At 35.0% G+C, this 15,383-nt stretch overlaps 1 protein-coding gene across 1 annotated transcript in view; it reads left to right on the top strand.

Moving 5' to 3' along the window:
* Nucleotides 1–15,383, top strand: part of sls (sallimus) — a 101,312-nt gene that overhangs the window by 81,211 nt on the left and 4,718 nt on the right. Inside the window, exons 37-46 of the mRNA XM_064437024.1 lie at nucleotides 14–2,479; nucleotides 3,684–6,401; nucleotides 6,646–6,690; nucleotides 9,076–9,186; nucleotides 10,078–10,230; nucleotides 10,763–11,734; nucleotides 12,125–13,501; nucleotides 13,587–13,874; nucleotides 14,247–14,388; nucleotides 14,560–15,272. Of these exons, the coding sequence (XP_064293094.1) occupies nucleotides 14–2,479; nucleotides 3,684–6,401; nucleotides 6,646–6,690; nucleotides 9,076–9,186; nucleotides 10,078–10,230; nucleotides 10,763–11,734; nucleotides 12,125–13,501; nucleotides 13,587–13,874; nucleotides 14,247–14,388; nucleotides 14,560–15,272 (8,985 nt within the window). The remainder of the gene's footprint in view (nucleotides 1–13; nucleotides 2,480–3,683; nucleotides 6,402–6,645; nucleotides 6,691–9,075; nucleotides 9,187–10,077; nucleotides 10,231–10,762; nucleotides 11,735–12,124; nucleotides 13,502–13,586; nucleotides 13,875–14,246; nucleotides 14,389–14,559; nucleotides 15,273–15,383) is intronic.

Raw genomic sequence — 15,383 nt, 5'->3', positions numbered from 1 at the left:
AGAACCGACACAGGTGAAGTCAAAACTGTGAAAACAACCAAACGCGTCATTAAGAAAAAGAAGGGACCTAAAGAACAAGTTACTGAAATTACCACTGTAGAGAAGGAAGACGAAGCGCCTATCACCACGGTGCAAGTTGTAGAAGAAGACATGACTCCGATTGAAACAGTTGAACTTCCAGAAGAAATAACGGTAGAAGAAGTTGAGACTCCTGAAGGTAAGCCCAAACAGAAAAAGGTAACAAAACGCATTATAAAAAAGAAAGTAGGGCCTAAAGTTGAAACTACACAAATCACGACTGAACAAGAAGACGACAAACAACCAATCATTACAGTACACACCACAGAAGAAATACTTGACGACACTGCAACACCATTTACACAAACACCACTCGAACAAATTGAAGCCAAAGTAGTTGAAGAGGCCCCTGAAAAAGTCGAAATCACTCAAGTGAGAACCGACACAGGTGAAGTCAAAACTGTGAAAACAACCAAACGCGTCATTAAGAAAAAGAAGGGACCTAAAGAACAAGTTACCGAAATTACCACTGTAGAGAAGGAAGACGAAGCGCCTGTCACCACGGTGCAAGTTGTAGAAGAAGACACGATTCCGATCGAAACATTTGAACTTCCAGAAGAAATAACGGTAGAAGAAGTTGAGACTCCTGAAGGTAAGCCCAAACAGAAAAAGGTAACAAAACGCATTATCAAAAAGAAAGTAGGGCCTAAAGTTGAAACTACACAAATCACGACTGAACAAGAAGACGACAAACAACCAATCATTACAGTACACACCACAGAAGAAATACTTGACGACACTGCAACACCATTTACACAAACACCACTCCAACAAATTGAAACCAAAGTAGTTGAAGAGGCCCCTGAAAAAGTCGAAATCACTCAAGTGAGAACCGACACAGGTGAAGTCAAAACTGTGAAAACAACCAAACGCGTCATTAAGAAAAAGAAGGGACCTAAAGAACAAGTTACCGAAATTACCACTGTAGAGAAGGATGACGAAGCGCCTATCACCACGGTGCAAGTTGTAGAAGAAGACACGACTCCGATCGAAACATTTGAACTTCCAGAAGAAATAACGGTAGAAGAAGTTGAGACTCCTGAAGGTAAGCCCAAACAGAAAAAGGTAACAAAACGCATTATAAAAAAGAAAGTAGGGCCTAAAGTTGAAACTACACAAATCACGACTGAACAAGAAGACGACAAACAACCAATCATTACAGTACACACCACAGAAGAAATACTTGACGACACTGCAACACCATTTACACAAACACCATTCCAACAAATTGAAGCCAAAGTAGTTGAAGAGGCCCCTGAAAAAGTCGAAATCACTCAAGTGAGAACCGACACAGGTGCAGTCAAAACTGTGAAAACAACCAAACGCGTCATTAAGAAAAAGAAGGGACCTAAAGAACAAGTTACCGAAATTACCACTGTAGAGAAGGAAGATGAAGCGCCTATCACCACGGTGCAAGTTGTAGAAGACACAACTCCGATCGAAACAGTTGAACTTCCAGAAGAAATAACGGTAGAAGAAGTTGAGACTCCTGAAGGTAAGCCCAAACAGAAAAAGGGAACAAAATGCATTATAAAAAAGAAAGTAGGGCCTAAAGTTGAAACTACACAAATCACGACTGAACAAGAAGACGACAAACAACCAATCAATTCAGTACACACCATCGAAGAGATTCTCGATGACACTGCAACACCATTACTACACACACAATATCCATTCGATGTAGCCAAAATTGTAGAAGAGATTCCGGAAAAAGTAGAAATCACTCAAGTACGATCTGACACAGGGGAAGTCGAAACCGTGAAAACCACCAAGCGTGTTGTGCAGAAAAAGAAAGAACCTAAAGAACAAATCACCGATATCACCACTGTAAAGAAAGAAGACGAAGCGCCAATCACCACGGTACATATTACAGAAGAAGACACTACCCCTATTGAAACGATCGAGGTCCCCGAAGAAACAACGGTGGAAGTAGTAGAAACTCCGGAAAGTAAGGCCGTACAAAAAACTGTTACAAAACGCATTATCAAAAAGAAAATAGGCCCTACAGTTAAAACTACACATATCACAACTGAACAAGAAGACAACAAACAACCAATCATTACAGTACACACCACAGAAGAGATTCTCGATGACACTGCAACACCATTACTACATACACAATACTCACTCGATGTACCCAAAATTGTAGAAGAGATTCCGGAAAAAATTGAAATCACTCAAGTACGAACTGACACAGGGGAAGTCGACACCGTAAAAACCACAAAGCGTATTATTAAGAAAAAGGAAGGACCTAAAGAACAAATTACCGAAATCACCACTGTAGAGAAAGAAGACGAAGCGCCAATCACCACGGTACATATTACAGAAGAAGACACTACCTCTATTGAAACGATCGAGCTCCCCGAAGAAACAACGGTGGAAGTAGTAGAAACTCCGGAAGGTAAGTCCGTCCAAAAAACTGTTACAAAACGCATAATCAAAAAGAAAGTAGGCCCTAAAATTAAAACTATATATATCACAACTGAACAAGAAGACGACAAACAACCAATCATTACAGTACACACCACAAAAGAGATTCTTGATCACACCACAACACCAATACTACATACACAACTTCCTCTCGATGTAGTCAAAATTGTAGACGAGGTTCCGGAAAAAGTTGAAATAACTCAAATACGAACTAACATAGTGGAAGTTATAGGACTTACAGAACAAATTACCAAAATCACCATTGTAGAGAAAGAAGACGAAGCGCCAATCACCTCGGTGATAGTTGTACAAGAAGAAACTACTCCCTTCGAAACAATTAAACTTTTCAAAGAAATTACTTTGGAAAAATTTGAGACTCCGGGAGGTAAGCCTAAACAAATAATAGTAACTAAACGCGTTATAATAATAGGCCTATATACAACACAAATCGCGATAGAAAACAGACGAAACTTATTTTACACATACTTCAGCAACAAGAAAATAAATGCAGTTATACATAGTAAATTTTATGAAAGTATTTACAAATAAACATCAATATTCAGATAAAAAAGGAAACTAGCAAAGAAGAAAGCGATGATAACGTGCATAATACTAACGAAAATGGTTTTTAAGATGGTGAACCGTAATATAATATAATGTAACATCTCAAAATATAAAAATATTAAGCGCGTTATTAAAGTTTAGATGCTGTCCACTTTTCTCACATCTCGTACGCAATGTTTAAAAAAAGAGGTAACGTGTGGACACAATGACGTGCTACGTGTTTTACGTTTCATGGAAGCTCTTTAGTGATTAAAACGAAAAATTATTTAAGTACTCTTTGTGAAATATAATCCCCATAGTAGACTTTTAACAAATTATAAACAACGAATAACTTGGTAAATGTTGTTGTTTTGTTAGAATGTAGAATAGAAAAGTCATATTTACGATACTTGCATATTTCGTCTTCCAACTTTTAAAATCTTTCACAAATTGCGGGAAAGGAAGCACCGAAATGGATGTTGGCTCATTTCTCAATGCATATATATTTAATAGTACTATTTAGATAACTTCAAGTCAACCAATTTATATATCAATAGCAAGTTTGAAATAAAAAGGTTTTAAAATAATAAATTAATTAAGTCATGCTAACGACCACATCTTTGCATTTACAGATATAAATAGTATGCCATCAGCAGATGTACCAGATATAAGTGAAAAGAAATCTAAAAAGAAAAAAGAAAAACCGAAGATAAAGGAAGAAGATGAAGTTGCTCAAGAAAATGACATAGAAATAGCACCCGATCATGCAACTTTTAATAACTTGAAACTTACACCAATGAAAATTGAAAAAGTTTCAGTTCAAATAAGTGAAGCACAACATGCTCAAAACATTGAAGGTCCACAATTCACTAAATTAAAACTTAAAAAACCATCTCAAAAACCAAAGCAAGAAACAACAACTGTAACTCTTCCTAAATTTCAACTAAAAAGTCGAATACGATATATAAACGATTGGCCACCGGCAGAACATATTCCAAGTATTTCATATTTAGGTAGTGTAAAACAAAATGGTGAATTATCTCGCAATATTAAAGAAGCTGCTAAAATTAAAAAGAAACCATTAAAATTAGTACCAATTTTAGATCTTGAACAAGTTGAATTAGAAAAACCAGAGCAATATGAATTCGTCGTTCAAAAACCTGAATCTATGGCAGAAACAATACTTGGAACATCCGAACAGAATAACACCGAGCTGTTAAATGAAAAGAAAATAAAGGAAAACAATTTGAGTGACTATAATGATGATACGTTAAATAAAAGTAGTGAAAAAATTGAACCACTAAAAGAGCTGGTCAACGTCCAAGAAAAAGAAAAAGGACCAATAATTGAACCAAAGAAAAAAGAGGAAATCGATACGATGGTTCCGAATTTACAAGTCGCACCCGAAGACACAAGTGTTAAGGATGAAAAGAAGCCGAAAAAAAGTAAAGAAAAAGAAAAGAAAGAAAATGCAGAGATTCCAAAAGAACTACATCAAATTCTTACACCTGCGCAAGTGGAAATCTCTGAATCAGACAGTGAAATGCTACCAGAACCAGACGTGATACAAGAATCAAATGTTATTCAAAATCTTTCGCCCGATAATCAACAAGAAGATATACACGCAGATGTTTTAGAAAAACCAAAATCTACTGAAGAAATATTCAAAACAATTAAAAAACCAAAAATTAAAAAGAAACCAATTCAAAAACCAGAAGGCACACAACAAAATCGAGATGAACTGAAAGATGACATACAGAAGCCTCAAGTACCTGAAACATTAATCGAACCAGTAGAAAAGATATCATATGAAGAAGATTCTGAAACAATACCTGTAATTAAAGAAAAGAAAAAGACGAAGAAAGCAATAGAACCGAAGAAGATAGAACAGGTTGAAGAACCTGAAGATTTACCGGAACTTGAAAAGAATCAAGCAGAAACCTCATTGGTCATCGATTTGCCAAAACCGACACAAAATGATATAAAACCTAAAATGAAACTTACTCCAATTAAAATAGAAAGAAAAACAATCGAATTAAGTAAACCACAACATGTAGAAAATGTTGAAGGCCCACAATTCTCTAAGCAAAAATTAAAGAAAACTGTAATTAAACAAAAGGAAGATAGTACATCAGTCACATTACCGAAATTTCAACTAAAAAGTAGGATTAAATATGTAAAAGATTGGCCTCCACATATTGTGAAACCTACGATTACGTTTTTGGGAAGTATCCGACAAAATGGTATTTTATCTCGAAATGTTAAGGAAGCAGCTAAAATAAAAAAGAAAGTGTACAAACAACCCGATTTGCCTGAAATTGAAAAAACTGAATTAGAAAAGCCTTTGTTTGGTTATGAGGATATTGTCGAGAGTAAAAAGCAAGATGAAGAAATAAAAGACTCAAAAGACAGCGAATCTGACGAGCCTGAACAGTTTACTATCAAACCTAGACGCCCCAGTATAAAAAAAACAGAAGAAATTGTTGACGAAGTAACTATCAAAAAGAAACTTAAACCTGTTAGAAAAGCATCTGTTACATTACCAGAAGTGACTGAACCCGAAAATGTTACCTTTAGACCAAAATCTACAAAAACTAAAGAAGATGTGGAACAAGAATTTAACATACACTTAGACTCATATGCTGAGGAAGAAATATCTATGTCAAGCAAAGTAAAGCTGAAACCACAAAGGCAGCCTACATTTAATGAAGAAGCAAATGAAGCTTCGATTAAGTTTTATGAGGAAAATGAAGGACCTGATGTAATCGAAATCATTGAAAATGATGTCGATGATGAAGATACTATGAACGTCATGATGTCACTTAAAAAACATAAAACAGAGCAAAAAGTTGACATTGAAGAAATAAGCTCAAATGTAACTTTATCAAAACCGCAATTAAGTGATAAAACTCAAGAAATAGTGGATGTAAGTTTCAAAATTGATCGCAAGCCTAAGTACATTGTTGATGATCAGGAGGAAGTCTCGTTTGATATAAAACCGCACACCGATCAGTTCACTCAAGAGGAAATGTCACTCTCGAGTAAAGTTAAGCTTAAGCCTAAGAAAAAGGTAACTTTGGCTGAAGCGGCTGACGAAGCGTCAATTCAGTTAACTCAGGAGATCGAGAATGATGACGACGCCGAAGAAATCGTAATAAGCGAAGCAGAATCAGATGATAATATTGAAATGGTTATAAAACGTCGTCCTAAAAAGCCAGTTTACGAGGTGAGTGAATTGGAAGAGCTAAGTGTCGAACTCAAACCAAAGAGAATAAATGATGACACGTACGAAGAAGAGCAACTTACGATATCAACTAAGAGGAAGCCCAGGAAACCGTCGGAAGTGCAAGGTACACCTGGAAAGTTAATCAACTCTTGAGAAAATGGAAAATTTTGCTTAATAGCTATGAAGAGAGTTTACGCTTAGCTTATAAGATTTGTGTTTAATAAACAGCTTGTAAGAGATTATGTGAAATAAAAATTGATTTTATATCAATACTAATTCATTGACCCAAGCTTACCCGCTTGTCTAATTTTTGCTTATAACTTGATATAAAATATTGCTCGACATTGATCATTCACTGTACATTTCAGAAGCTGATGTATCGATGAGTATCTCAAGAGAACAAGAATTTCCAGGTAAGGAGCCATCCTTAAATTACGTCATATGAATATCATGATTTGTTGGGGTTTTAATCATCAAATGTGTCATTATACCTATTTTTTCAATATCAATCAAAAGGTACCTACTACTTACTTTTAAACTGCCGTTGCTGTTCCAGTAAGAACCAAAATAATTACAGTATAGCCTCACTTTCGCGCCGTTTGATGTTTTTAATCAATACATATAATAAAATTGAAGAAAGGCCAAATTTGTACATTGAATATATTTTTTAAATTCTTCGTGGAATATACTTAGTTACTACTATACTGATATAGATGACGAAAATATAGTTTTGGAATTTTTTGTCTGTCTGTCTGTCTATCTGTCTGTCTGTCTGTCTGAACGCGCATAACTCGAAATCTACTGGACCGATTTGCTTGAAATTTGGTATGTAGGTACCTTATATACCGAGTTAACATCTTAGATATATTTCATCCCGGTAAATGGTCACGTTCCCGTAGGATAATTGAAAAATTAATTATGAATAAAAAATGCCTCAGAATCCAGGGTTAACATCTTATAGACATTCATCCCGGAAAATGAGGAGGGTCCTATAGGAAAATTATATACATTTCATCCCGGTAAATGGTCAGGTTGCCGTAGGATAATTGAAAAACTAATTATGAATTAAAAATTCCTCGGAATCCCGGGTTAACATCATATAGGCATTTCATCCCGGAAAATGAGAGGGATCCTGTAGGAAATTTAAAATAACAATCCACAGAGCCGATTTACTTTAAATTTTTCTACTCCGGAGGGGGTGAAAGGGGTAAAAAACTGTAAATATGAAAGTTCTACACCGTTGAAGTTAGTGACTTGAAAATTTGGATTTTGGTTATTTACAACAAATTAATGAATACGTGCTTCAGATTTTTTTTTAAAATTAACCCTCAACCCCTTTATAAGGGGGGTGAAAGATTGTATGGGACTTAATACAATTTTCAAGATAAAAAGCTGAAAATTGGCACACTTTTTGTAGTAAATAACAATAATAGTAAATACAACAAATGTTTACTTTACGTCATGGAAAATGGGACGGCACGCGTTGCACAAAGCGGTAGTGGGAGTAGGAGCGGGAAATGGGAAGGAGACACGTAGTGGGAAACAGGACGGGACACATTGCAAAAAACATGATGGCACAATATGTAGGAAACGGTACGGGATATCTACTTTACATTACATAGCAGGAAGCGGGATTGGACAAGTTTACGGGACGAGACACGCAACGGGAAACAGAAAACTGAACTAAAGATGAGAAAAAAAAATGAAATAAATCTGTCAAGTACGAGTTATACTCGCGTAGAGAGGGTTTCGTACTTCGTTTATATACTCAACATTAGGGATTATTTCTTTTGGGCCTCTGTCTGTCTGCTCAACCTCCACAAACAGTTTTCTCCGAAACTACTGAACTTACATCAGTTACTAACTTTCAACACATGTTGAAATACGATTGCCCAAACACAATATATGAGAATCGAGCTGACCTCAAATATTGTGGTCAATCGTTGATAGGTTTCTTGAAATTGATGGGTTTTAGAAACTTTATTTTATCATTCATTTTAATTTACCATTCATATTTACCACCCTCTACCCTCTACCCTCTACCCTCTGACAGCACCCATTAACGCGTTGTCACTTGTTCAGCCATCGTGATACTCAACCTTTACTAAATTTTTATTTTGAATTTTGATAAATTAGAATATGAATGGTAAATTAAAATTATAAAAGAAACTTTCTAAAAACCCATCAACAGTAATGACTATGGTCTAGCTAGCAAAAAAAGAAAATACATGAACTGAAAAAGGGCTAGAGAAACGTCAAGGATCCAAGACACAATGAAATATTTCGAAGTATCGGAATAATCCTACGGATACATTTTACAATGTTTTGAGATAACATAAACTTAATAGCAATTGAGGTTCCCTTGAAATAACGGAAAGTCTCAGTTTTTGGTGATTAAACATAAGGCAAAGTCTTCTCTTTCCAGCGGGAAAGAGAAAGGAAATTTCTTGGCTAGGAAGCATCCGGGAATAGCTCGTGTTGTAACATATCGATTTAAAGGGCTTATTTTGAAGAATTCAAATATATCAAATTATTTTTTAGCATTTGTTCTAAACAACGGCAACAGATACATCGTCTGTGAACATTACAACTATCTATCACAGTTCATGAGCTGTAACCTGGTGACAGGCAGACGGACAGCGGAGTCGTAAGAGTAATAAGGTCCCGTTTTATATTTTGAGTACGGTTTTGAGATCCCTAAAACGTCAAAATTAATTTCTTACCTCTAAAGAGAGTATGCATATTTCAGATTATACTGAATATATAGACAGGCTCAATTAAAAATATTGATGTTTCAGAAACTTCATTCGACGTGCGCAGTGGAGATACAGTATTCGCAGTTTATTCTTATGTAGCCGAAACAGACGAAGCGATAAATCTTGTAGAAGGAGAGCGGCTTTATATCCTAGGTACTGTATTGAATTATGCTATGTATGTATGACGTATAAATAATGGTGCACCTAGGCACGTGTCTTGACGAAGGAACTCCTCAACGGTTTACTGCGCGGACGTGATTTTTTGTCATGCATTGAATGTAATCCTAATCCTAACTACTTAATATTATAAATGCGAAAGTAAATTTGTTTGTTACCTCTTCACGCTCTATCTACCCAACCTATCTTTTTTTACTAATCATGAGGGTGAAAAGAAATAACGAATAATCCCATTCAACATCGTCAACTAATGGTCAATGATTGGCCAATACAAGGAATGTTATGTTTTCAGAATTCATATTTGTATGTTACGGCTAAACCCATTAATAATAATAATTGTTAAATAAAACTAAATAGTATAGAGGACAGCAGTCGTGACAGTGGTGATTCCTGGTCTTGGGTTGGCTCTAAACCATTCTAAGGTCTACTATCTTTATGAACAGTTTTTAAATTCGACATCAGGCCTTGGACGTCCATTTTCCACGATTATTTTTTTAGCAACTAATATTGATGAAAATTGCTTTTCTGAACTTCTATTATAGATTTATTTTCACTGCTCATTTTTTCCACTAATCGTTAAAGTATACACAACCCAAACAAAACAAAAATTTCCACGGAAGAAAATGTTTCAATTGTACTTTTCTAAATGCCAACTAGAGAAGTAAATTCCATTATTATAAACTATTGGCGACCGAGGGGACGGCGAGCGCAATAGTGTCACGCGGGGCGCGCGACCAACTTCGTGCAATTTTTGTGAAAGCGGTTATTCACCCGATGATGTCACAATAAAAAGTATTACAATATTGTGAAGGTATTTATATTTATAATGTTTTTTGAAGATAATGTATAATTTTTTTTTAATTTTAGAAACTACGAACCAAGACTGGTGGTTTGTTCGTAAACATCTAACAGAGGAAAAAGGATGGGTTCCAGCACAATATCTTATGGACGAAGTAAATTATACATTGTACTTGCAAAAGAAGTTAAACGAGAAAATTGATAAGCTCCCTGTGTTTGAAAGTAAGTAGTAGGGCCCATCGTCTTTCAAGCTCGATGGAATCTCCATCGGCTCCAAAAGTATGTGTAGGCTTTATTATGTGACACTAGTCTTTGATTTCAAGGGAGAACCGACATTAGCACCAATTGTCTATCATCACAAGCTCCTCGCATAACAGGTTAACGTGAAAGTCTTTTATAGGCGATTCTCAAACGTCGCACACGTCGCACGGGGCTGTATGAAAACCGCCCGACTCTTGCATACTTACTCGCGAGAAATATTCAAAAGACGTACCACGAAACATACAAAAACATAGCATGTTACACATGTTGTTTCTTTTCTCATTATCGTAAACGCATCCTAGAAAAAAAGAGAGCACGTGTAGACGCAATGACGCGCTCCGTGTTTTATGTTTCATGGTAGTCCCCTTGTACCGCTATGAACCTCGAACGTGAACGCGAATTTTCTATTATTGTGCAAAAAAGAGTTTAAAATGAAACAAAATAGTTAGATCTTGTATAAAATACTTATAACTTAACAAAATTATTGTTACAGAACCGGCATCTGAAGAAAGGGCAATAGCTCCCATATTTGTAGAAAAATTACGTCCAAAGCATACCCCAGATGGCTCAACTGTTCAATTTGAATGCCAAGTAGAGGGCTACCCGAGGCCACAAATTACATGGTTCAGACAAACTGCAATTATAAAACCTTCGCAAGATTTTCAAATGTACTATGATGATGACAATGTAGCAACTTTAGTGATCCGCGAAGTTTTCCCTGAAGATGCAGGCACGTTTACTTGTGTAGCTAAAAATGCAGCAGGATTTGCATCCAGTACCACCGAGCTGATCGTGGAAGCACCTTTGTCCGATCACGGATCAGAAATGACAATTTTATCCAGAAAAAGTCTGTCGAGAGAATCTTCCTTAGCCGACATCTTAGAGGGTATTCCTCCTACATTTTCAAAGCGACCTAAAGCCCAATACGTTGACGAAGGTTCACAAATATTCCTCGAATGTAGACTTGTAGCTATACCAGAACCCGACATTGCATGGTTCTTTAAAGGAGAAGAAATAATCCCTGATGAAAATATATCTGTAGCAACTGAATCAGATATGCATATGTACTGTAGTGTACTTAAAATATCAAATGTTAAAAAAAGTCAAGAAGGGACGTACACAGTTCTAGCCGTCAATAGAGAAGGTGAAGCTAACTTACCAATAGTTTTAAAAATAAAAACTGGTCAAAAGGAGAAACCACAAGTTATTGAACCTTTGAAGAGTATGACAATAAGAGAAGGAGAAAGTGTTGTCCTAACCACACAAGTAGTAGGAAATCCACAGCCAACAGTACAGTGGTACAAAAATAATAAACCTATTAAATCACTTACAACAAAATCTGATGGAGAAACCCACACTGTTACTATTATAAAACCAAAAAAAGGAAAGGACGATGGTGTTTACACCCTGAAGGCATCAAATACAGAAGGGTCTACAGAAACAAGTGCAGTTATTACAATAGAAGGTATGTAAAAAAATTGTAAAAAACAGTACTAAAATATTTTTTCATAATTTTAGCAATTGGTGACGGTTTATGGTCATGGAAAGTCTGCAAAACTGATTTGTATCAACTTGCTGGTAATGCAGCGCTCTTTATATTCGTTGAAATCCATAGCTATATTAAATCTATTTGTAATGTAATCAATCTCAGAACAACAAAGACGTCAATACTTTAAATTTAATTTTAGAAATAAATCTACTAATCCATTCGGATTCGATCACGCAAAATCTATTCAGACGGAGTTTTAATGAAATTAATACATAGGTAGAATACAACATGGAACAACATTGTCATTAATTCAAAATAACTAGTATATTTTGCAGATACTTAATAATAATTACAATATATTTTCAGAACCAACCGAAGAAAATGCGGAACCACCTCTATTTATAAATAGATTCCAAGAAATTACTGTAAAAGAAAAGGGTACTATCAAACTAACAGCTAAAGTAACTGGAAATCCTGTTCCAATTATTACTTGGTACAGGAATAATGAAATACTTATTCCTTCCGAAACGGTTACTCAAACATTTGATGGGGAAAATATAGAATTAATCATTTTTAACGTTGATTCCGAGATTGATTCAGGGGATTATAAATGTGTCGCATCGAATAGTGCTGGAAAAGCATCTCATGGCGCAAGAGTAACTATTGACGTAGATAAGGTAACCTTTGTCAAAAAATTGAAAAATACTTATGAGACTGAAGAAGGTAAAACAGTAGTACTGGAGTGTCAGACTTCTCATACTGTATCAACCAAGTGGTATCATAATAATAAAGAACTCAGCGGTATGGATCATAGAGAAATCATACAAGAAGGTCGTACGCATAAATTGAGAATAAAGAAAACAAAACTAACTGATATTGGAACCATAAAATGCGTAGTGAAAGATCAAGAAACAAACGCGAAACTTATTGTCAACGAAACGATACCAGAATTTATACGCAAACTGCAAGACTTTGAAGTTAAGGAACGAGATATTGCTATTTTAGAAGTGGAGATATCATCAGAAACTGCCGATGTATTTTGGGAAAAAGATGGTGTAAAGATTACACCGAAGAAAAACAAATACGAACTTGAAAAAAGGGGTAATATAAGAAAGCTTCTCATTCGAAATACATCAGTTCACGATGAAGGAGAATACACATGCATGTTGCGTGATGATGTATGTTCAGCCGAAGTAACTGTAGTCGAATTACCACCTGAAATCATATCACGACTACAGGACCAAAATGTCAGTAAAGGAAACAAAGCTACTTTTGAGATTGAATTAACAAAAGGTGATGCTCTAGTTCGATGGTTCAAAGATGGAACAGAAATTCAATTTTCCAACCATATGCAGTTAACAATTGATGGAAAGAAACAAAAGTTAAGAATATATGAATGTCAACTCTCTGACGCCGGAGAATATGCTTGTGAAGTAGGTAGTGATAGATGTTCAGCAAAACTGACAGTAGAAGAACCATCAATAGAATTCACACTACGCCTTCCAGAGGTAATTGTGGTCCCAGCGAACACGGACGCCTACTTGACTGTAGAAATACCTGATGAAACTTTGGATGTGACTTGGTACAAAAAGAAATCTATCATAGAAGACACAGAAAAATTCACATTAATATCAGACGTCAACAAACGAACACTTATCATACGAAAATGCAACGAAGATGATCAAACTGAATATACATGTACTTTACTAGATGCTAAATGTTCCACCAAGTTAAAGGTTGAAGGTAAATATAATTGCATGAATGTATTAATTATCAACAAATTTATATTTACATACAGATATTTCTTAACATTTCGCATTATTTGCAGTTCTAGAATGCCCTCCAAGAATAATACAGAATGATAGCGAATACAGAATCAAACGAGGAGCCGATGTTACATTGGAAATTTATTATGAAGGTATTCCTCAGCCGAATGACGAATGGGTGGTTAATTCAAAAATCATTAAAAAATCTAAACATACAAAACCATCAATAGACTCAAAAACCGCTAGTTTAATAATAAAAAAAGTTGAAAATACTGACGCGGGCACTTATAAATTAAAATTAGAGAATAATTGCGGCGAAGCAGAGGTCGAGATAAATGTTATTGTTTTAGGTGAGTCAAATCAGCGAAGTGCCTATATGTATTATTTTTAAATAAACTTATGTTAGTAAATACCTTAAGAAGTATGAAACCCAAAATACTAGACAACGCATGACATATATATTTTAATTTAAAATGATTAAATTGTTTATTTTTCTTTTTAACAATTTTATATATCTTAATGATTTTCTCACTAAATGCCTACATATTTACTGTATCTGCGGCAAGGTGGCAAATACGAATCGGTAAAGCTACTAATACTTATAAACTAATTCTAATGACAATAAAGTCTAAAATAATAATTATAAAGTAAAAGTAAAGTAAAGTAGAAGTAGTAAATAAAAGTAATAATTAGCAAAAATTTATTTTAATTTAACTTTTCAGATATTTCGTCACCACCTGGAAAGCCCAATGTTTTAGAAGTTGATGAACATTCAGTCAATCTTTGTTGGGAAGAACCTCTAAATAAAGGTTTTACAGATATAATATGTTATATTGTAGAATATCAAGAAATAAACACTACTGAGTGAGTAATTTTATATTTCATTGTTAGCTTGGGTACGGTCGTGAGGTACCCTAAAATAGGTTCGACCTTTTTGGTAAAAGACGGACTCAAAGCCTATAAAACTGTTATTTTTCTAAGGTCTATTCATTCGATTTTCTATTGCAATCAAAATCAAACTACATTCTTTTACAGGTGGTTATCTATTGAAAATGTTAGAAAAACTCAACACTCCGTAGAAAATCTGAAAAACAAAACGTCGTACAGGTTCCGAGTTTTTGCAGTGAATGAAGTGGGTGTTAGTGAATCCTCTGACGTTACTGAATATATAAAAGTAGAGAAGATTGTAAAAACCCAAGCACCCACGGTTGAAAAACCTTTGAAGGATATTATCGGCGGACCAAATGAAGATGTAGAATTGATTTGTATATTTGGAGGTATTCCCCAACCTAAAGTTTCGTGGTCTAAGGATGGGAAGAAATTAAAAACTGCTAAGGCAATATACGAAAACAGGGTAGCTACTTTAGTGGTTACAGCAACAGAATCAACTGAAGGAAAATATTCCTGCACAGCAACCAATGAATTTGGAGAAGCTGAAACAAGTTGCCAATTAGAAGTACAACTCAAACCTATAATAATTATTTCTGAAGAGGAAATCAATCAAAAACACAGAGTAGGGGAAGAATGGTCTGTGACTGCTCATATTCAAGGCATTCCTAAACCAGAAATTGCCTGGTATAGAAATGGACTGAAGTTAGAAACGTCTAAAAATACAGAAATAATTATAGAAAATGACTACTCTACTATTAAAATATTACAATTGGAACGCACAGACTCCGGCAAATATACTATTGAAGCTCAAAATAAAGCTGGAATAAATTCTTTGGAAACATCATTAAGAGTTTATGGTAAGTAAAGGAATTAATTATATTAAATAATTAGTAGTTTAAAAGTAAAAATCTTGGAAATAGACGCGCAATTACGTATGATAGTATAAGTAGTAAGATATGACTTTCTTC

This window comes from Plodia interpunctella, chromosome Z, assembly GCF_027563975.2.
Source record: "Plodia interpunctella isolate USDA-ARS_2022_Savannah chromosome Z, ilPloInte3.2, whole genome shotgun sequence".
In the NCBI taxonomy this organism is placed as follows: domain Eukaryota; kingdom Metazoa; phylum Arthropoda; class Insecta; order Lepidoptera; family Pyralidae; genus Plodia; species Plodia interpunctella.
The sequence above is the reverse complement of the archived record's forward strand: the minus strand, read 5'-3'. Positions and strand labels throughout refer to the sequence as shown.